The sequence below is a fragment of the Eublepharis macularius genome, chromosome 5 (genome assembly GCF_028583425.1).
Source record: "Eublepharis macularius isolate TG4126 chromosome 5, MPM_Emac_v1.0, whole genome shotgun sequence".
Lineage (NCBI taxonomy): Eukaryota > Metazoa > Chordata > Lepidosauria > Squamata > Eublepharidae > Eublepharis > Eublepharis macularius.
In genome coordinates, this window is record NC_072794.1 from 28,952,773 (window position 1) to 28,973,246 (window position 20,474).

A 20,474-nucleotide genomic window follows, 5' to 3' on the forward strand; every position below is an offset into this window, starting at 1 on the left:
AAAAGCCACTCAAGCAAAGCTAGGCCCTCTTAGTTGCTAAGCAACGTGCCTCACGCCCCTTCTGCGCGGGCGCGCGACTTCCCACCTTCTTCCCTGAAGGCGCACAGACCCGTAAACCGAAGTTCTTCGGATGCGCACGCGCAGTGTGTGATGTGTTTTCCCTGCGAGGGCCTGTGTCATTAAAGTTTCAACAAGGAGGCGGAGTTTATTTTCTCACCCCCCCCCTCGTTTACAAAGGGGAGGAGGGAGGTATCCAGAAGCCAATCGGATCCCTCGCGTGAGGTTCTTGGCGGGTGGTGGAGGCGGGAGGACATTTTTTTTCTATTTCCGTTGTTGAAACTTTATTGTTCCTCTTGACGGACGGCGTCCGTGCTGCGGGGAAATGATGCGCTGACTGAAAGCGCCTGGGACGATCCAGCCAGGGCGGCCGCGGTATGTCAGGGAGTCGGCAGTCGCCGCACCACCCTGCGGCCGGGCCAGGCGCCGCGGGCCCTCCTGGATCCTCTTCCTCCTCCGTCGCTTCCTCCGTCGCTGCCTCCTCAGTCACCACTTCGGCCTCTTCGGCCACCGCGACGGCGCCGGGCTCCTCCTCCTCCGCCTCGGCCGCGTTGGGAGTCCCTACGCGACCTGTGCTGGTGGCGGCCGCCGTCTCCGGTTCTTCCAGTGGCGGCCTTTCGCGCCTGGCGGGACCGGGTCGGGCCGGGCCGGGGAGTGGCGCCAGCGGGGGCACCGGCGGCGGCGGCAGCAGGAAGAGACCGCTGCTCACGCCTCTTTGCAATGGACTCCTGAACTCCTACGAGGACAAGAGCAACGATTTCGTGTGGTGAGTGGCGGCTGGGCGAGGGGAGGGGAGAGGAGGGGAGGGCCGGCCTCAGGGAGTGTTGCCAGCCTCCTAGTGAGCCCGGGAGATTTCCCGAAATTACAGCTGAGCTGCAGGCTACAGGGATCAGTTCTCTTGGAGGAAATGGCAGGTTTGGAGGGTGGACTCTATGGTATTATACCCTTTTGAGGGCCCACCCCTATCAACCCTCCAAGCTCCACCCACCACAAGCTCCAGGAATTTTCCAACCTGGAGTTGGCAAGCGTAGTCTCAGTAACTCGAAGCTCCCGAGAGGGAGGTGTGTGTGTGTGAAGAAGAGAAGTCGGCAATGCTTGCAAATGGACAAGGGGCCTCTGTGGCACCCATAGAGGGGCCTCAACTTCTTGGAGCACTTGACAGCGCATTCAAGGAATCCTAAGTTATAACAGCCCTGTTAGGAAAGCCACAGCACAGTGTGCTTCTGTGACTCCAAGAGCAAGTATTGTCAGGGCCATTGCTCTCCCCTCCCTTCACAAGGCTTTAGAAACTTGAGTTAGAGGTTACTTTTCTATTTTATAGTATTTATAGCCCACTCTTAGTGCAAGGAAAGAAATGTTGATTTTGTTTCCTTTTTTTCACTTGAGCTTCTGCTAAGGAGTGGAACATGTTCTGTGTTTGTGTGATCGGCCCAAGGACGCTTAGAGAACTTCCTGATACAGTGATCCTTATGAAATAGGGTATGCTGATTGGCCCAAGATCACCCAATGAGTTTGTTGATGAGTGATAGCTTGGATCTGGGTCTCTCCAGTGTTAGTCTTGTATCCCAACCTCTGTGTTCCATTGGCTATAAATACTGAATGCCTCTATTATTCCTATATCTGTAACTTTTTAGCCTTGGGTTCTTTGACTTACCTGCAGTATTAGCTAATACTAACTTGTCATGCAGCATTGACTGAAAGAGTTTAGAATGTTTTAGTAAAAAGCACTATCTAAAGGCTAAGAATCCTTTTAAGAACCCTGTAGGATAGGTCAGCGGAGCATAAATTGTATAAAATGATCATTTTCTCAGAGCAGGGATAGGCATGTGGAAATAAATTTTTTGTTAGTTGTTATTGAGTCAAATGTTGCTATAATGCCTTTTGTTTAGGGCTGAAGCTGTTTTATCTTCCGAGCGCGGGCCTAGTAACATTGTGCTGCCTTGCGGGATTGTTGTAGCGTTTATTGAAATAATGTATGGGAAAGTGAACATTCAGGAAAAGCAATAGGAACCTTGCCCTGTGTGGTAGGTCAGGGTTGTTCCTGTATTATAGGCTAATTATACATGTAGATCTCAGAGAGAGAATTGTTTGCCTAAGGCCACCCATTGAGTTCACGACTGAGAGGAGACCTGATCTACGGACTACTTAGCTCCTATCTCTGAAAATCATTCATACGTTTGCTACTCATTTCTTCATAAAGTTAATAAATACTGAGTTTTTATGTATTTCAAATGTTCAAAGTGATTCATGTTGCTTATATCAGTAATCTTTACATTAGGGATGTAAATGTCATATAATGTTGATGTCTTTAAGCAGTTGCTTTATTAAGCAGTTCACAATCTTCATTGGCCGCATATGCATTCGTACATATTGGTAGCTCTGCTACTGATTTTTGTTAACAAAATAACATGATAACATGCTGCTGCTGTCAGTGTTATGTGCAACCGATTAACAGTAAGACCACCTTTGGAGAAAAGAGTCTATAGGCATAGGTGATCCTGGAATTCACAGGTAACCCTTTGTCTGTTTTCCAAGCTCTGGAAAATGTTTATAACAATATATAAACAGTAAAATGAATCCTTATTGATTAATGTTTTACAATTTTACCCTATGTTAACCTGTTAAGTTACTATCTCAAAATTATGAATCGGGCTGGGGTGGGAGCGAGCAGGGAACCAAGGCTCAACAGTTGTGGTTTCACTGAAGCCCCCTTAAACCCACTCTGAGAAATGTACACTCAAAAATAAATCCTGTTGTGTTCAGTGAGGCTTACTCTGAGATAGTATGCATAGGATTGCAGTCCTAGTGAATACATTGACTCACAATCTGAACTGGGGACCGTGTCACTTATGCTCCTAAAGCTGGTTAATGTTAATTGTACTTGTCTCTTGATAAGTGGTAGCTGAATGTGTCAACCAAGCTTCATTAATGTTGGTGTGTGGCTTTGATGTTCAGGTTCATCCATCTGTGGTGTTAACATTGTGATGGCCCAATCACATTTTCTAGTTAATAGATTTTGTAGTTATTAACTGACAAACATGCATGTGTGAACCAGAGTTTACCTACTAGTTTTAGAAATGTTTAAAAAAAACCTAATTAGACAGAAGGAAAAATAGGAGGAGCATAACAGTATGCTGTAGTGAGCTTGAGATATTTGTAACCATAGTGTTGTGTATATCTTCAAAGTGGGACATGTGACCACTTTTTGTTGGGATATATTTTTTATTTTGAAGAAGTGTACATAAACTTTTGATCCAAATTTAATTTGTCAGGAATACTGAGATTGGTGTTAAAAACTTTTGCATAGCAGTTCTATGTGTTTGGCCATTCTGTGGTGATCTGAATGAGCTGTTTGAGCATGCTTCATTAGGCAAGAATTCACAATCAGAAATGCCACAATAAGTTCTACAATTTACAGAGTTTACATATACCTTGTCCTTGTGGAAGAAAAACACAATAGCTAACAACTGTGAGTAACAAACTTTTATATCTCTTAGAATTAAACCCAGTACAGTATGAGAGACATCTGTTTCAGTGTGCAGTTACTATATCTAATTCTCAAGATGACTAGATCTGATGCGTAAATCCAGAGATTGGAGCCATGAACAGAGAAGACAGATCTTTCTACAAATCTTTAAAAAGCGATTTAAAAAACCCCAAAAACCTCAAATAGTAGTAGCAGCACCTGTAGCTCTAAGAAATAAATGCCCTCAATAGCTGTTGCTGTCCAACCACAACAGTATTGATGGTCTTCAAGCCTTGGTTTCTGTAAGTAAAAAGCAGGAGGATGGAGCAGGGCCCTTTCCAAGGCTTATTTTTGACCTTTGAAGGAAGGCTTCAGCAGAGTTAGACCAAGCTATCCTTGGGTGACTTGATAACACTCAACTTGCATGACTTACTCAGGTGTCGCTACATGCTAGTACTCAACAGCAGCCATTCTATGAAAGCCAGTGTGGTATATCAGTTAGTTTCACATTAGGATCTGCGAGACTCAGGTTCGAATCCCCACTCTGCTGTGGAAGCTCACTGGGTGACCTTGGGTCAGTCACACATTCACAGCTAACCTTACTTTGCAGAATTGTGAGGATAAAATGGAGGAGAGAACGATGTAAGCTGCTTGGGTCCCCATTGTTGAAAAAAGTGGGGTATATATGAAGTAAATAAAAATAGCTGAAGTCGGGGAGGGCAGGTAAAAGGTAGGTTGGTAGGTGGATGGAAGGAGAGAAGGAAGCAAGGAAAGGTGAGGGTATGGGGGTTGTTAGGAGGAGGAAAAGAGAAAATTGTGTGGGGAAGGGGATACAGGGTACAAAGTCCTTGTGGGTTCCTTGCTGTGCAACTGGGACCAGTCTAGCGATTGTCACTGTGCAACTCTGCCAGATAATTCTCCAGTAGAGGCTGCCAGGGTGGGGGAATGTGGGAAAGTTGAAGGCAGGGAAAGATGAAGGTAGGATGGCTGGTGGGGAGGGAGGAGAGAAGGAAGCAGGAAATGGAGAGAGGCTATGGGGACTTTCAGGAATGGAAAAGAGGTAATAGTGGGGGAGAGAAAATGAGATGACCCCTGCAAGTCCTTGCAGTCCCTCTTTTGTGTGTCAGTAATTCTGTTGTGCTCCACCAGATCATGCAGAAGTTTACTCCGTAACATCTGTGTTCATGGTTTAGCTGGAATCTTTCAGTGGTGTGCTGTGGAACAGAATGCTAGAGTATATGAAGTTAGCAAATTTGTGAGCTGAGCCAAGCAGGCAGGAATTGCTGTCTCCAGTCCTGACGGTCAAGCTAGTCCTGGGGGACTAGCTTGATACTGGGGTTTTCCTATATTCTGGATCTCGCTGACCACCTCCTACTGGAACCAGTATAGAGTTATCTCTCTAAATCCATGTATCTAGCAACAAAGAAAGGGCTAAAACAGTATATAAAGAACAACAGAGGCAGGTGGGAGCTGATCCCTTCCTGTGCCTGTTTTTCTCATGGCTTCTTCAGACTTTTTTTCCAGCTGGGCCCACTTCTAGTGTTAGAGCCTGGATGAAGAAAAAGTGACATTGAAGGAAAGACTGCAGTGCAGGCACAGGTGAATCCTTTGCTTTGGGCTAACATAGAACGAGGCAATTCTGATTTGTTGGGAACTAAACAGAGTAAATATGACACAATGTATGCCGTATTTATTTCTGGTAAATCACTTCTCGATATCCTGGTGCTACTAATGTTAAAAATAAAGTAGCACACCTCTTGCACAGCCTTTTGTTTGTTGCATAGCCTTTTAATTTGGTTTGTTTTAATCCCAGTGATCCCTGCGCAAGTCAGTTTCCCAGAATTTAACATTCTCCTCTCAACAACTAACTGCTGTTCCTTAAGAATTTCCAGCTAGCTGTTTAGAGTTGTACACCAAACATTCACTGTCCCCGTTGTTTTCTCTGCTGCCTTACTAATTTTTGCAGAATATATGTGAGTTGAGCAGCTGAGCTGTTTCTTTTGTTTGGGAACCACTAGGTTCGTAGAAAATTATGGTGTTGGACTGGTTTCTAAAAAGCTGTCTAACAAGTAGTCCTGTCTTCAATAATATTTCCAATATAACATGTGACTGGAGAGATTCCATAAGGAATTTCTTAAATACTTTCTTTGAGACTACTGGAAGCCTCGTTGCTAGTACAAATTTCTGTACTATGCGAATTGGTGTAGGTCTTTGGTTCTACGTTAGTGGCTCAAGTCTATTTTTGGCAATGAGGTAACCAAAAAAATATTAGATCTCACTGCTGCCTTATATTTACTGGTACCTGATTAATGAAGATACGTTCAGTCTGTTTGGATAAAAACGTGTGCCAGCTTGAGACTTAACAATCAATGTAGGCAACTAACACCTAGGGCCAGATACTTCCAAAACTCTGCAAGTACATACGTTCTGTGCAAATCTATTGAAGATTTGTGTAGCTTATGACTCATAGCATATGATCCTAAGTGTATTTAAGAAGGGAATAAGTCCCATTGTCCCCAACAAACATTTGTAGAGTTGTAAGATTAGTATATTAAAAGTATCTGATGTTAGAATACTATATAGTGCAGAAGACTGTGCTACTTTCAGCATGTCTATTTTACTTAGTGATGTTACGTTATATGTGTCAGACGTCTGGCAATGATGCGTCTGACATACACTAACACAGCTGGACGCAATTTTTTAGAAATGGAACCCACTTCTAAACTTGCTTCATTTTTTAGGAGTCTTAAAACAACTCCATGGTCCTTTACTCTTCCTCTGGGTAGAATGCAAGAATCTCAGGTCTATTAATGCTGATGATAATATTATGAATATATATTTTAATGTTGCTATTTATTTATGAACATCATAAACATGAAGCCGCAGGATGCAGCAGCCATATACCTTGCTAGCCTTCCTGCCTGTCCATCCCCATCCCTGCGTATGTCTCCCTGCAGCCCTTTCCCACTCACAAGGGAGAATTCAAGCTGTCTTTCTCTTCTCTCAGTTACAAGCCATGTGCCGCAAGAGCTGCTGCTGCTCCTCATGGCAGCTGCAGCTGTTGACTGGTCATTTTTGCACTGGAGTCAAGGATCTGCCTTGTCCTCCAGACCCAAAGTTACTTCCTTCCTGCTGCTTGGCTGTATTTTTCAAGCTGACTGGATGGTAGCCTTTCCAGATCAAGGCAAGGCTCCGTGGTTGCCCTGGCCAGCATCTTTGCTAGCTTCATTGAAAGTGCATCTGAGCCTCAGTGAAGCCAGCCATGGTGCTGCAGTTGCCATAGCAACATGGCCTGTTTGGGGGAAGTTGCCCATCTACTTGGGAGACTGGCTTTGCTGGGAGGGGGGCGAGAGTGATTTGTTTCAGGGCTTGGGCCATGGGATGTATGGGTTGTTGCAACCCACCTGTAAGGGCTAGCAATTTGAGATCCACTGCTCTCACACCTTAGTGGCTTGACTGTCCATCTAGAACAAGAGGGGGAAAGTCCTGTGTGACTTTATTAGTTTGTTGCTGAAGGACTTTGATTTTATGTATGTTAGGAAAGTTGTGGACATATTCCTGCCACCTTCCTTCTTTTGGCGAGGAGGCTGGCCCTAGAATGCCAGGCTGGGATCCAGGAGACCAAGGTTTGAATCCCCACTCTGCCATGGAAGCTCACTGCGGATCTTGGGCCAGTCACTTTGAGTCTCTCTACACGAGACGAATTACACGAAGACATTCAAGTGGAGGGAGATGCAATGTTAGCTGGGAGGCCGAGTTTTAAAAGACAGATAAGAAGGCTCTGTCAGTTTCACCATTTTAGAGCTGCAAAAACAGCTCCTCAGAGGGTTTGTTTATTTCCTCTTCTCCTCCCCTAAGGGGGAGGTGAAATTGATAGAGCCTTCAGGGAGAAGAGGAGCAGATCTTTGCCAGCTCTAGAGAGGTGAAACTGACAGAGCTTTCTCATCTGTTTTTTAAAACTGGGCTTCCCGGCTAACATTGCATCTCCCTTCACTTGAATGAACACCAGGATTTTTAGTCTATTGGAACCTTAGACCAACGAGATTTTCCGGGTGTAAGCTTTCAAGAGTCAGAGCTCCCTGAAGGAATCTTGTTGTTCTTTAAGGTGCCACTGGACTCAAATCCTGAGAATTTATAGCTTTCATTTCATTAAACTGATTTTAAATGGTTCTATGCATGCCTATTTTGATTCTTGGGGTACAATTTCATGGTTTTGAATTGTATCAGATTACTAGGTTTCAAGGTGACAGTTGGTACTTAAAACAGTTCTTAGCTGCTGTTGATTTCATTCCCTCTTCTCACCCTTCCCTCATAAATAAATCTGACTGTTTGGAACTTATTAGCTGCTACATTTAAAGTAATTCTTCTTTCTTGCAGCCCCATCTGCTTTGAAATGATCGAAGAAGCATACATGACAAAGTGTGGGCACAGCTTCTGGTAAGATTTGTTGACCAAGCTGTCTTAATTTTATTTATACATTTTCTCATGTTGGGAGGCACTTGCACAATTTGGATTCTTGGCTAGACTCCGTAGATGGAATTGATTCTGAGTAAGTGACATGGAATGGCATAAAGCCTTTCACTTAAATCTTATCCCAAGGATGTAAATGTCTGTATGGATCCAGAATGCTTAGATTGGAATCTGCTGTTGAAAATACTAATTTATGATACAGAAATTAATCGGTATTAAAGAAATGGCATGATTCTCTTAATACCTGAAATGTGATGTAAATGTGTGGTATTTTTTTATTGCCATGAGATAATGATTGAGCAACTCATGCATGCAGCAGCTGCCAAGTCCATGTTCTTGCTTGTGCTACTCTAGCATTAATGCTATGCAGGCTAGTTTTTGCACAGAAAATTGTCACTTATAAAGATTCTTAGATTGTCTTTGCATGTTTCATAATGCCAAGGGGAAATGGGAAGAGCAGTTGACTCATGTTTCCTGTTCTGTGTACGTGCTATAATGAAAAAGTTGAATTTGTACACCCCCTTCAGTGGTCAGCTGTGCATTGTGCTCCTGTGTCAGAAATTTCCACAGCTAACTGCAGAGAGAGGTACAGAATTTGAGCCTCAGATGTTTATAAGCATAGGCATAGAACAGGATTCACTTGTGCTTTTTGCCTTTTTCAAACCCCTCTGTAACTTCCATAGCTGTACTTGATCCCTCTTTACTGGCTGTCATTTGAGTTCTGTCCATCTCTGCTCATCTGAACAGATCACTATGCTTATGCTTAAAACAGTTGCCTGTCTAAAGATGTTAATAGAGACACCTTAGCAGATCCTGATTGTTTAGGGACTCTGTTTTTTCCCATCTTCAACTCCAAATTAGCCCTTTAGTCAATAAACCAGTAGCTATTTATCAGTGATCTCTGAGCCTGTAACTAAAAGACGTGGCTTCTGCTCTCCTGTGTGTTTATATTTTTATTTTATTTACTTAATTTGTACCCTGCCTTTCTCCCTAATGGGGAACTAATGTGACCTACATAATTTTCCTCTCCTTCTCTCCTCCACAACCACCCTGGGAGATAGGTTAGGTTGAGTGTGTGTGATTTCCCCAAAGTTATCCAGTAAGCATTCATGACAGAGTGGGGATTCAAACATTGGTCTCCCAGGTCTGACATTCTAACCATTACACTGCGCTGGCTCTCTTTCGCGCGCCAGATGCATGCTTGTGGTCTCTGCATTTGTTGCTGCTTTCTTGTGACTTTGGTGTAAGGGTTTATTTCAAAAATATACTTCATTGCGATCGCCAGCAAAATTTTTAGGATGATAAATGACAGTAGATAATAGTCTGTGATTATATCAGAGTCTGCTTTATCTATCTTTTGCATCTCTATATTGTTATATTCCTATACAAGACACTCCTGCTTGGAGCTCTTATGACTGTTCCCTGTGTGTCTTTCCTGACAAACCCCCAAAGCTCAGGAAGCAAGAAGCTTTATTGGCCTTGCATTATGTGTACATACGAAGTGGCTGCAAAAACTGCATTTCTTTATGGAGTGCCTATAAATGCTAAGTATTTGCTATTGCTGTTTGATCTTTTCTTCTGTGGTAAATAGCATTGCCTTAACTTCTTGGACCAGAACAGAATAGTGAGACCTGCAGTTCTAGTCTGCCCTTTCTGACAGGCCATCTGAGCTGCTAGCCCCACTTTCAAAATGTTTGTTCTGCTCTTGAAATGAACTAATAGAATATGACGAGTGCCTTATCTGATGGCTCTTATCGCAAATAGCTCTGTTCTTTATTCTGTTTCTCATGGCTCCTGTTTGGTTTTTACTTTAACAGTTATAAATGTATTCATCAAAGCTTGGAAGACAACAACAGATGTCCAAAATGTAATTATGTCGTCGATAACATTGACCATCTTTACCCCAACTTTCTAGGTAAGTTTTGAGGTTTATTGGTAATACAGCTTTGAAAAAATTAGATTTCAGCTTGATTTTCAACAAGCAGATCTAACACCATCAGAATGCCTGGCTCCTTATTTTGTCAGTAGTTTGTGCTCAAAAGCTTTTTCCAGTTTAACTGTTCTAGGGAGAGGTGTCAAGTTGCGTAACTGAGGAAAGGTTGTATGATAGCTTGGAGTTCCTTTAGTTATGGAGGGCATATGAAATGTTGCTGTAGTAAGGAAGCTGTTCTTAGTTTAGTGATTATGTAAGCCCCTGGCATTAATACAAATTAGTATGTATTGCAGACGAATCTACAATGGCTCAAAGGTTGTTAATAGAGGTGGGCATGAACCAGGAAAAAACGAACCGTGTGGTTCGTGGTTCGTCCCGTTTCACGAACCATGAACTTGCCCCGGTTCGCGAACCGGTTCGTGATTTGTGGGGTTAAAATATCCCTTTTTGTGCTGCTGTGAAGCGGCATGGAAAGGAATATTTCACCCTGGCTTGGATCAGCTGCTTGGTGGGGAGATCCCCGACAAGCAGCTGATCTGGAGGTTTAAATGCCCCTTTCTGTGCTGCTTTGCAGCAGCAGGGAAAAGGGCATTTCACCCCTGCAGGCTTGGATCAGCTGCTTGTCGGAAATCTCCCCAACAAGCAGCTGATTGAGGGGTTTAAATGCCCCCTTCTTTGCTGCTTTGCAGTGGCAAGGAAAGGAGTATTGGTTGGTTGTTGTGGATTTTCCAGGCTGTATAGCTGTGGTCTTGGCATTGTAGTTCCTGATGTTTCGCCAGCAGCTGTGACTGGCATCTTCAGAGGTGCAGCACCAAAAGACAGAGATCTCTCAGTGGCAGAGGCCATGAAAGCCTTCAACAATACAAAGGAGTATTGGGCTTTTACATGAACTGGGCTGCCAGTTTGTGGAAAACGGGCTTCTACGAACCGCTGGTTCACGAAGCACAAACCGGCCCAGTTCGTGATGAACTTTAGTTCGTCTTGCAGTTCGAGCCCATCTCCAGTTGTGAATGATAAACTTGAGGCAGCGAATGAGTGACTTCATAATGATAGGTTTTTGTTATCTAGATATGATTTGCTTAACGGCAAGTCTTATGGAATGTTTCTATAAATATTCATCTGCTGTTGGCTGCCTTGTGTTCTGCTTCCTAGTTCATGGCACTTTCAGCCATGCTGCTTCCTGCATCTAGAGTGCCTTATGGACCCTCTCTCTTAGTCAGGTTGCTGCTTTTCTTCAGATCACCTTTTTACTTTTGTTTTCCTGTTGTCATCTTGCATCCTACCTGTATTTTGCTAGTCCTGCAATTGAACTGTGTGGAGCTATTTTTAGCCTGTAGCTTGCATGCCCCCTGCCCCCCCCCCAAAAAAAGGAGAGAGGAAGAGAATGTACAAACTTTTCTTTCCCCATGAAACACATCCATACCACGCTTGTTTCCTCAAGGACAAACATTTGCTTCTCTGTTCCTTGGTACCTGGCATTGCAATAATACATAAGAGCAAGCATCTTCATTTCAACTGCTATTTCAGCAGCTTATTTCCCCCCTCCAAATCAGCTTCTTTCTTCCTAGCAATTGTGATATTATCATGTAGTCAGATTGGCTGTGTGACAACATCCCTGTTAATAAAGCTGATTTATTGTGGGTTCCAAATTAGTTTTGTTTGCCCTTGGTGACATTACCAGATAAATCTGATTGGCTTCATAATGGTGGTGCTATTGCTAATAAGTCTGTTTTTTGAAATCAGAAATGGAGCAGAGTCTGCAGCTGATTGAGGCAGTGAATTAGTATGGAAGGGTAACTGTTTTGGTAAGATTTTCAGGAAATGATTTGAGCCCTTTTCACCTCTCCACTTTTTGTGGCAAAATGTTTTCCTCTGAAAGCTCAGTGCAACACTTCACACCACATTTATAATGGTTAAAGTGAATTGGGTGTATTGATTTTCTACTCGGGTTTCAGGGAAATTTATTTGTTCTTCACATGTTTGGATCACTGGGGTGTTGTCTCTCCGTCTGGGTACAAAGGTCACAAGTACTGTCTTGTTTGAGGAAGGGTGCCAAACAATTAGGCGCTTTGAAATGTGAATACATATAGGGATTTCAGTTGTTGGAAAGTCTTGCTTGGATACTGTTCTGTGTGCTTTTATGTCTAATAAATGAGATAGCAGTGGTTCATGCTATTGTTATTTAGTTGTGTTAAAGCATTTCATTCTTATGTATAGACATAAACAGTGTGCTGGTGCGGTTTAACTTCTGCCTTCTTTGTCCGGTTTTAAGTCTCTTGAGTGAAGCTCTTTGCTTCACTCTGTAATATTTTTCATAACATGTTGTGGCCTTATTACCATTTTTGTAAAGCCCTACATTGTTCCATTTTGCTATGTGAATAAAAGGTCCTAAGTGTATTTTTTTTTAGTTTTATCTAGCAGATAATGTGGGAAGGCTAGGGACATTCAATTGCTTGAGCTTCTGTTAAGATTGTCTGGAATTTATATGCATACCAGAAACTTGCACTCCTCTTTTTAAAATAAAGAAACCTTTGGTTATATTTTCTCTTCTTTTTTAGTGAACGAACTCATTCTTAAACAGAAGCAAAGATTTGAAGAAAAGAGATTCAAACTGGACCATTCAGTGAGTAGCACCGTATGTCCAAATCTTCTTACTCTCATTTTAATTCTGGTAGAAAGAACAATAATAAATGTGTGGGGTTGGGTTGCAGGGGGGTGGGGGTGAGCAACAATGCTATCTCTGTGTTTTTGCAAACTGTTGGGAGAAATCGATCTTTTCAGTAACTGCTCTATCAGTGTACACAAACAAGATATCATTTGAAAGTCCTAACTGAACAAGCAACATTTTTAGTTGTTTAATTTAGCAGAAGTTTCCCATGTGCCAAATAACATACAGCCACTGGTTTCCTTGGTAGTTCATAGCAATGAACTGTGGTCAGTGGATTTCTGAGACATCATAGTCTGAGTGTGACCGTGTAGCAGGAAAACCAATGATAGTCAGGAGTGTTACATTTGGGCAGTTGTTTGGCTTGTAAAATGATTGTTTTTTTATAGCATCAAATGCCCTGAAGTAATTAAATCTTACAGGCAGTAGTAGGGTTCCCTTGGCAAGACTGCTGTTTATTCACTTAATACATTTTTATTGCACCTTTCTTGCAAGGAGCTCAGGGCACAATTCTCCTCACCTCTCTTATCCTCACAATAACCCTATAAGGTAGGTTAGGCTGAGAGTGACTAGCACAAGGTCAGTCTGCAAGCTTCATGGGTGATTTGGATCTGGGTTTCCAGAAGGTCAGTACTGACGTTCTTCAGAGAAGCCATTTATATCTCAGCTACGTTCTAAGTCTAAAACTGTCATTACGCTGCTCCTCCAGAAAAGTTTCAGATTAGTTTCTTGCTTCTGACTTCTTGGCAATAATCCAGGTGCAAGAAGTATTAGTGTTTATCTGTTATGTTAAACTTTATTTCTGTGGATTTCAATTGTGCAGAAGTTACGAGTATCAGGCAGACGGGCTGAAGAAAAGCTGATAATACTAGTGGTTTGACTGATTTTTCCCACTGTACTTTCAGACTTCTGTAATGTCCTTAACCTTTAAAGCCCTTAGTAAACTGAGACCAGCATATATGTGGGACCACCTCTCACCCTATGTTCCCTGGAGGCCGCTCTGTTCAGCGTATAAACATCTTCTGGTGATCCTCCCCAGCCCCAAAGAGGTTCACTTTGCCTCAACTAGGGCCTTCTTAGTTCTGGCCCCCACTTGGTGGAACTCTCTGTCTGTGGAGACCTGGGCCCAACAGGAATTGTTATCCTTCTGCTGGGCCTGTAAGATGGAGATATTTTGCCAGGGATATAGTAGCTGAGGTGGGCGGGCCGTGGAACTGGCCTCCTGCCATGGGGGGGCAGGTTTTACCCCTCCCCCCAGCTTTGCTAACATCTAGCAGTTAGCCACCCAGCCCCAGGGTTTGTTATTGCTGGATCGTGAAATATATGTGCTGCTGCTGCTGTCTTTTAGAAATTGCTGTTTTATTGATATTTTTAGTTGGTTTTAAACTAAATTGTTATGCTGTTTTATATTTGTTGTACTCTGCTCTGAGCCCGCTTGCAGGGAGAGTAGACTAGAAATATAATAAATAAAATAAGGCATTCACTTCTTTAACATGCTGATGCTGAAATAAGTTCTTGCTTAAGTTGGCAAATAGTTAACAAGAACAGGAGTCCAATGAGAACTTGCAGGAGAGAGGACTCCCCCCTCTACCCCCCCCTTTGCTCCCTCTTCTCTTGTTCTCTTTGAAGAAGAACTGATAGGGTCAGCCAGCTGATGGGGTATGTGTGTGTGCTTAGTGTGAACGTGCATTGCACGTTCAGATCTAAGATCCTGTCCCCTGTGGAGGATCTTGGAGATGGAAAGTCCTTTGCACCCTTAAGTCTAAAACTTTGTTTTTTCAAATTTTAGAAGCATTATGTTAATTTTTGCTTTCCTTGGGTTGAAGTTGTGTCACATGTTGCTGTTGCATATTATAAATCTTCTGGTGGGTAGCCGTGTTGGTCTGCAGCTGAAGAGTAAGATCTGGTCCAACATTGCCTTAAGATCAGCTAGATTTCCAAGGTGTCTGAGGAAGGGAGCTTTGACTCTCGAGAACTCATACCTTAGAAATCTAGTTGGTGTTTAAGGTGCTGTATAAATCTTCTGTTGCTTGTGTGTGGCTTAACACAAAAAGTTGTGTTTATTTTTTTACAGTGGGCATGTAGGTCAGTTGGGCACTTCCTACAGCTGTTTAATAGCCATTGATGACATACAGCCAGGCTATACTAGTCTGAGAGGCACTATGGCATAGCAGTTGAAGAGTGAGATTAGGATCAGGGAGACTCCATATATAAATCCACACTCAGCCCAGTTACACTCAGCCTAATATACCTCACATGGTTGTTGTGCGGATGATGGAGGAGAGATGTGTACCACCCTGAGCACCTTGGAGGAAGAGCAGGATAAAAATGTAAGAGACAATAGACTGTGTCCTCTTTCTAAAACTTAGTGGCATGGTAAAATTTACTTGGATCATGTCATGCAAAATGATTTACTGTTACGTTAAGCCTTACTCTGGGAAAAGGTCCATATTTCCTGTTACAGGTGGGGCCTTGGAAGCCAGTGACTTGCCCAAAGATTTCACTCCCTGTCTGAACTTGGCTAGTTTTTGTCTGTTCAAGTTTAAGGCTTCGATCCAAAGAATGGCAGGCAGAGTTTTGCTCATATTAGAGGGCTTTCTCAGTTCCTACTTCCTCCTTTAGCTGTCTATGCTTTTTCAATGCCTGTTCCTGAAGGTTGTGGGACTGTCTGGCCTGGCTTGAGATTTGCTTTGCGGAGGGCAGAACAGAACAAACCAGCAGGGAAATAACTGAAATCAGTAACCTCCCTCTATGGTGGCAGAGTGCCTTCTGCTTGCACAACAGACTCTTTAGATGTATTTTGAAAACAAAATGGCAGAAGAAGCCCAAGCCATGTAGGTTCGTCTGGGTTGATCTAAAGACTGCCAAATCAAACAGGCTGCTGAGCCTTGGCAAAAGCAACAAGTTTGAAGACTGGCACACTTGCCATGTTTATGATAATGTGATGGTTGAAATTCCTGGCACCGGTTTGCTGTGCTGATGTGATGTCATTGAATGATCACAAACATTTGAGGGGATGAAGATGTTAGCAGTGGAATGTTCAGTTTTAGATTTGCTATTCTGAGGTAAACGGGAGAGCATTTAGCTAGGGCAATCCCCTTGCAAGTGAGAAGAATGGCATGAGAAGTATGTGTTCCAGGAGAATGGGTAAAGAAAGGGGGCAGAAGAGTTGGAGTGTGAGACCTAAGAATTGGATGGAGGGGGCTTAGAATGTGATGCAGCTCATTCCTGTGCAATGGTACAGGATGTTTTCCCGGTCTCCACCAGGCAATTGAAACTCTAAGAGATGGACTGAGAAGGCACTATGGTCTAGGGGGAGTGCATTTCATTAGTTAGAAGGGTAAGGAGTTGAATGCTGGGGTGAATGACTCTGGGGAGGCTCGTACAGCAAGACTGAGTGACTGTAGCAGCCTACTTCCACCCTTCTGAGGTATGCCTGTTTCCACCTCTGAGGAGGCAATCGGGTTAGAGAGAAAGGACAATGGCTTGGTCCACTTTGTCTGGCCTCCCTTCTCCCATCAGGGCTCTAACCCATTATTAGATTGTAGCATTGACCTCATGTGCTTGTGCAATCCATGGGTACTGCACGGCTATTGTGGCTATTTTCTGTAAAGCAATGCTTGATTTTTTTCCCTCCCCACCTTTCTAGAATGGCCACAGGTGGCAAATATTTCAAGATTTGCTTGGAGCAGATCAAGATAACCTTGATTTGGCCAATGTTAACTTAATGTTGGAGCTACTGGTTCAGAAGAAAAAACAGCTCGAGGCGGTAAGTGTTTTTCCTTTTATAAATGTTTATCTGTGTCCTGACATCTTAATTCAGAGCTTACTTCCCCTTATTTTTGCCTATCATTGTGATGTCAAATACTTTGACATATTTATTTAATGGGGCCACAATATTAGAGGTGTGTAACTAGCTACTTGCCCTGTAATGGTGTAATGTAGGTTTTTGAACATTTAAACAGTGTTATGGGTTTCCTCTAATTTTTGATGTCTGTGAAATATAGATGGCTGATTTGGACATTTGCAGACAAATTTTTGCAGTCTACAGTGATATTGTAAACCTGTGCTATGTGATCCAGCAATGCCCAGCCCAGCTTATCAGCTATATATGGAAGCCACCAAGAACTCTATAAAGCTGTACTTGCTGCTTGTCTAGGGCTACAAAAATAGTGGTAGGTGGAGTAGGAATGGGTGGATTGTCAAGTACCTGATAGACTAGTTGGCAAAATCAAAATGCCAGAAAAAGCAGTCAATAGCTGGGTAAAAAGCTTCATTATTCGAATGCATTCTTTAAGGGAGAGCTCAATGTTTATTAGGTCTCATGTTTCAGACCTGCTGGTAAACAGAAACCTGATCCATTGAGTTGGGGAATTCTGAGATGGTCCGGGTGCTTGTGAACTGTATGGTTGCTTTTAAAAAAAATCTTCACATTGTTGGTCAGGCAAGCAGAAGAAAAAGAGAGAGCAAGTTGTTCCATGCCTACATTAAGCTAATCAGTCCCTTGGGGGAGAAATATTCTGGATTGTGCCATCTCTGTATATCACTTTTGCTTTGCTCCTCAGGTTCTGCTTTGGTGATAGTATCATTCTCAACAGTGTGCCCTTAGAAGGGGAGAAAAGAATTGACAATGTATATTGCACTGATGCTGAGGTGGGGCTGGTTTCCTGGTAGTCAGAGTTAACAAATCGGGAGCCACTTTTGAGAATGTATGCTCCTCTCCTGAAGCAAGTTTTACACTCACATCTTGCAAGGTTTAGTTAACACATCTGATAATGTGATTTGTAGTGGTCTTCAAGTCTCGGATTTAAGAAGGGAGGGACTCCAGTGTATGTTGCCAGTCTGGCTTCTCATTAGCTACAGTTAACAGAGAACTAGTGGTATGCACTGGCCTGGTAAAGCATTGTTAACTTGTTATGCTTTTATAATGTTTTATTGATTGAACATGCACCTATTAAATGGACTATTGCCTGGCAGGGGTAGACATTAATATTTACACCTGTAACTGTGCAGGGCCGTATTATTCATAAGGCTGACTAGGCTGAAGCCAGCAGGCCTTGCAGGGACTAGGGACACATCAATTTTTTTTGCTGAGGTACTGTTACCGGCACCCTAGGGCTCCAATGGGTAAATGCACTTTGTGCCGTGGCAATATGTGTACATACATATTTATCCATATATATATATATACTCTTGTAAGTATATATGAATAGAATTCTTCTGGAGACCCTCAAAATGGATATAGAGCTATGTACTGCGATCTAGTACCTATCGTACCAGGGTCAGGCTGTCAGTTGTAGTGGTGTGAAGGATTGAAGTGCTGGAGCGGGCCCCAAATACCTGCAATCCTAGGGGCCCAGCCATGGATTAATACAGCCCTGTAACTATGCACAGCACTGATGTTTTAATAAGCAAGTCCTCAAAGAAATATCTTCCATATTAGTTAGAGTTTCTATGCATACAATCCAATTTTTGTATCTTTACAATTCTTATTACAGGAGTCCCATGCTGCTCAGCTACAGATTTTGATGGAATTCCTAAAGGTTGCCAGAAGAAATAAAAGAGAGGTACGGTTACCTACTTTGATTTACAACTATTGAAGCTTTTTTCCATTACATAATTTTTAACAATTCAGGCTGGCACATTACTTTTGTGCTCTTGAGAGAGGGTGTGTGGGTGGGAATCTTGCACAATAGAATATTTGAACCACATGGATTCAAAGGGGTCAAGTTCATACTAATTGTGAGAGTTGGGATTTTAAAGAAGTAGAACTGGGGATTTCTTTTGCTTAACTTTCATACCTGTGGAAGACTGTCAAGTAAAGCAAACTTGTTGGCTTTTGCATCGAATTCTTGAAATAAGTTGCAGCAAGAGCTAAAGTTGGGCATCTTTAAAAACCATTATATGCTTCCAGTAATTCATGACATGACAGGCTCCTTGTCACCCTGCGAGTGCATATAAAATATTGTAGAATCTGGAGTTTGTGTTGCTTTTGGATGTTGTGTGTTGAATTAGTGTTAGGGTAGATTTTATGCCTACTTTTACAAAGTTGCAGGGAAGGAACAGTCTTGGTTTGACTTTGTGCATCGCAGAGTGAGTGAAGTTCTGCTAGAATTAGTTGCATTGGAGGAGATGGGGGAAGGCCCAGAAGTAGGAATTCCCTGCAGCAGGTTTACAGAAATCTTGAGTAGGGAACCGGGTGAGCTTGTCTTGAATAGTCAAGTGTGTGTCTGTGTGGGGGGGCTTTGTTCAGACTTTGTAGCGCAACATGGGTTTAGGATGCGGAACCTACAGGACTGTACAGTGACTCCCAACTTTTTCCTATGATTGGTATTATGTCTTCTTATCACCAGCTTGGATTTAAAGAGAATTGAGCTATCCTGCTAAACACATGTTGGGAACCTGACTTTTAATCAGGGCCTGGCAGCAAATCTGGGAACACACTTGGTTTGATGAGGCTCAAATGTGATGCCAAAACCAGGTAGAGGAATGTGGGTATAATTAATGTGCGAGAAGGAAGATAATCTGTGTGTACTAGAGTTGAGGATTTGGACCTTATTTGTACAGTAAAGGGCTGTGACTGAAAAACACAAATTTTGAGGGTTGACTTGTACGTTTTGTTGAATACGCCTTTCATGAATAATAATGGCATGCTCTCAAAGGCATTTTGCACCTTTCATTGATCAGATATAATGCTGCCTTTTCTGTTTGTTCCTTTCCATCTGTGTTCCATTATAATTCTGAAACAATAAAAGTATAATTGTGTATTTGATACCAGTTCTGTGCACCAGGGGTGCACGCAGCTGCAATGAGGCTCTGTGGAAGTCCTCCTGCCTGCTTGCATGATTTGAAGTAGCTTTCTGTTCAGGTAACACACGTTTGGATATAACCAGCTGCACTGTTGAACCAATTTACCTTAGCATAACAGGACTTGGAGTACTGCTTGAAATACAGATCTTTGTCTTGATTAGAGTTCTACCTGTCTGGCAAATCTCTCTCTGTACTACTACTTAGAAGTCTAAGGTGCATTTTTAAATAGATGTATTTAAAGAATTATAGAATAATTGAGGTTGGCAGAATTTATCCAGTTTAGAATAGATCCGTTTAAACCAGAAATGGGTTCACTGCTTATAATGTATAGACTTGCAATCTAATAAAGAAATAAAACATTGATTTCTAGTTATTTGCTTAAAGGGATAGTAAAGGTAAGAATTTACCGTAAGTGTAGAAGAGCCATGTTTGGCTTCTGAAATAAATTTTTGCCCCTAGCCCTCTGCCTTAACTGCCTTCATCAGATGGCAGCGTTGTGTTGTCTACTGTGTGTAAATGGAAAAGCAGTGCTACTTTTACATAAAACTGTTCTTGAAAACAAAACCTCTGAATAAAACAAGACAAGCAAGTGGAACAAAAAGAACTTGGGGCTCCAGGTAGTTTCTTGGTTGAAAGGTTGCCTCTACAGTTTAATGTGTCTAAGAACAGAAAGTGAACTGCTATCCTGAAAAGTCTTAAACTTCCTTCTGTGTGAGGCATTTCCCGCAGCCTTGACAAAAATGAGAGCACTGAGAATGATGGAAATCTTAAATTGAAATCACGTTTCTAATGTTAACTGATGTCACAGCTAAAGTGGGGAGGAAAAGGAAAGGGACATAGAAGTCTGCATAATCTAGTTGCTTAAAGTCCAGGGAACAGGACTACAGGCCTAAATCAGGTCTAATGGTAGGTGTAGGCAGTGGATTGTAGTGAAAGTACTTCAGGCTGTAAATAGTGAAGCAGGGAACAGTTTTCCTGGACCAGTGGTGATTTGGTGGCCATTTCAAGCTCACTGCAGTGTAAGGTGTGAGGTTACAAGAACAGTTCTGCCAGAAAGGGCCTCAGGTAAGCAT

At 42.5% G+C, this 20,474-nt stretch overlaps 1 protein-coding gene across 2 annotated transcripts in view; it reads left to right on the plus strand.

Moving 5' to 3' along the window:
• The first annotated feature begins 337 nt into the window (after positions 1-337).
• COP1 (COP1 E3 ubiquitin ligase) overlaps positions 338-20,474 on the plus strand; it is a 184,174-nt gene continuing 164,037 nt past the window's right edge. Inside the window, exons 1-6 of one of the 2 annotated variants that reach the window (XM_054981241.1) lie at positions 338-823; positions 7,901-7,960; positions 9,811-9,908; positions 12,485-12,561; positions 16,241-16,360; positions 18,090-18,158. In XM_054981241.1, coding sequence (XP_054837216.1) covers positions 435-823; positions 7,901-7,960; positions 9,811-9,908; positions 12,485-12,561; positions 16,241-16,360; positions 18,090-18,158 — 813 coding nt within the window. In that variant the 5' untranslated portion in view covers positions 338-434. The remainder of the gene's footprint in view (positions 824-7,900; positions 7,961-9,810; positions 9,909-12,484; positions 12,562-16,240; positions 16,361-18,089; positions 18,159-20,474) is intronic. The other variant, XM_054981243.1, reaches the window with a different exon arrangement.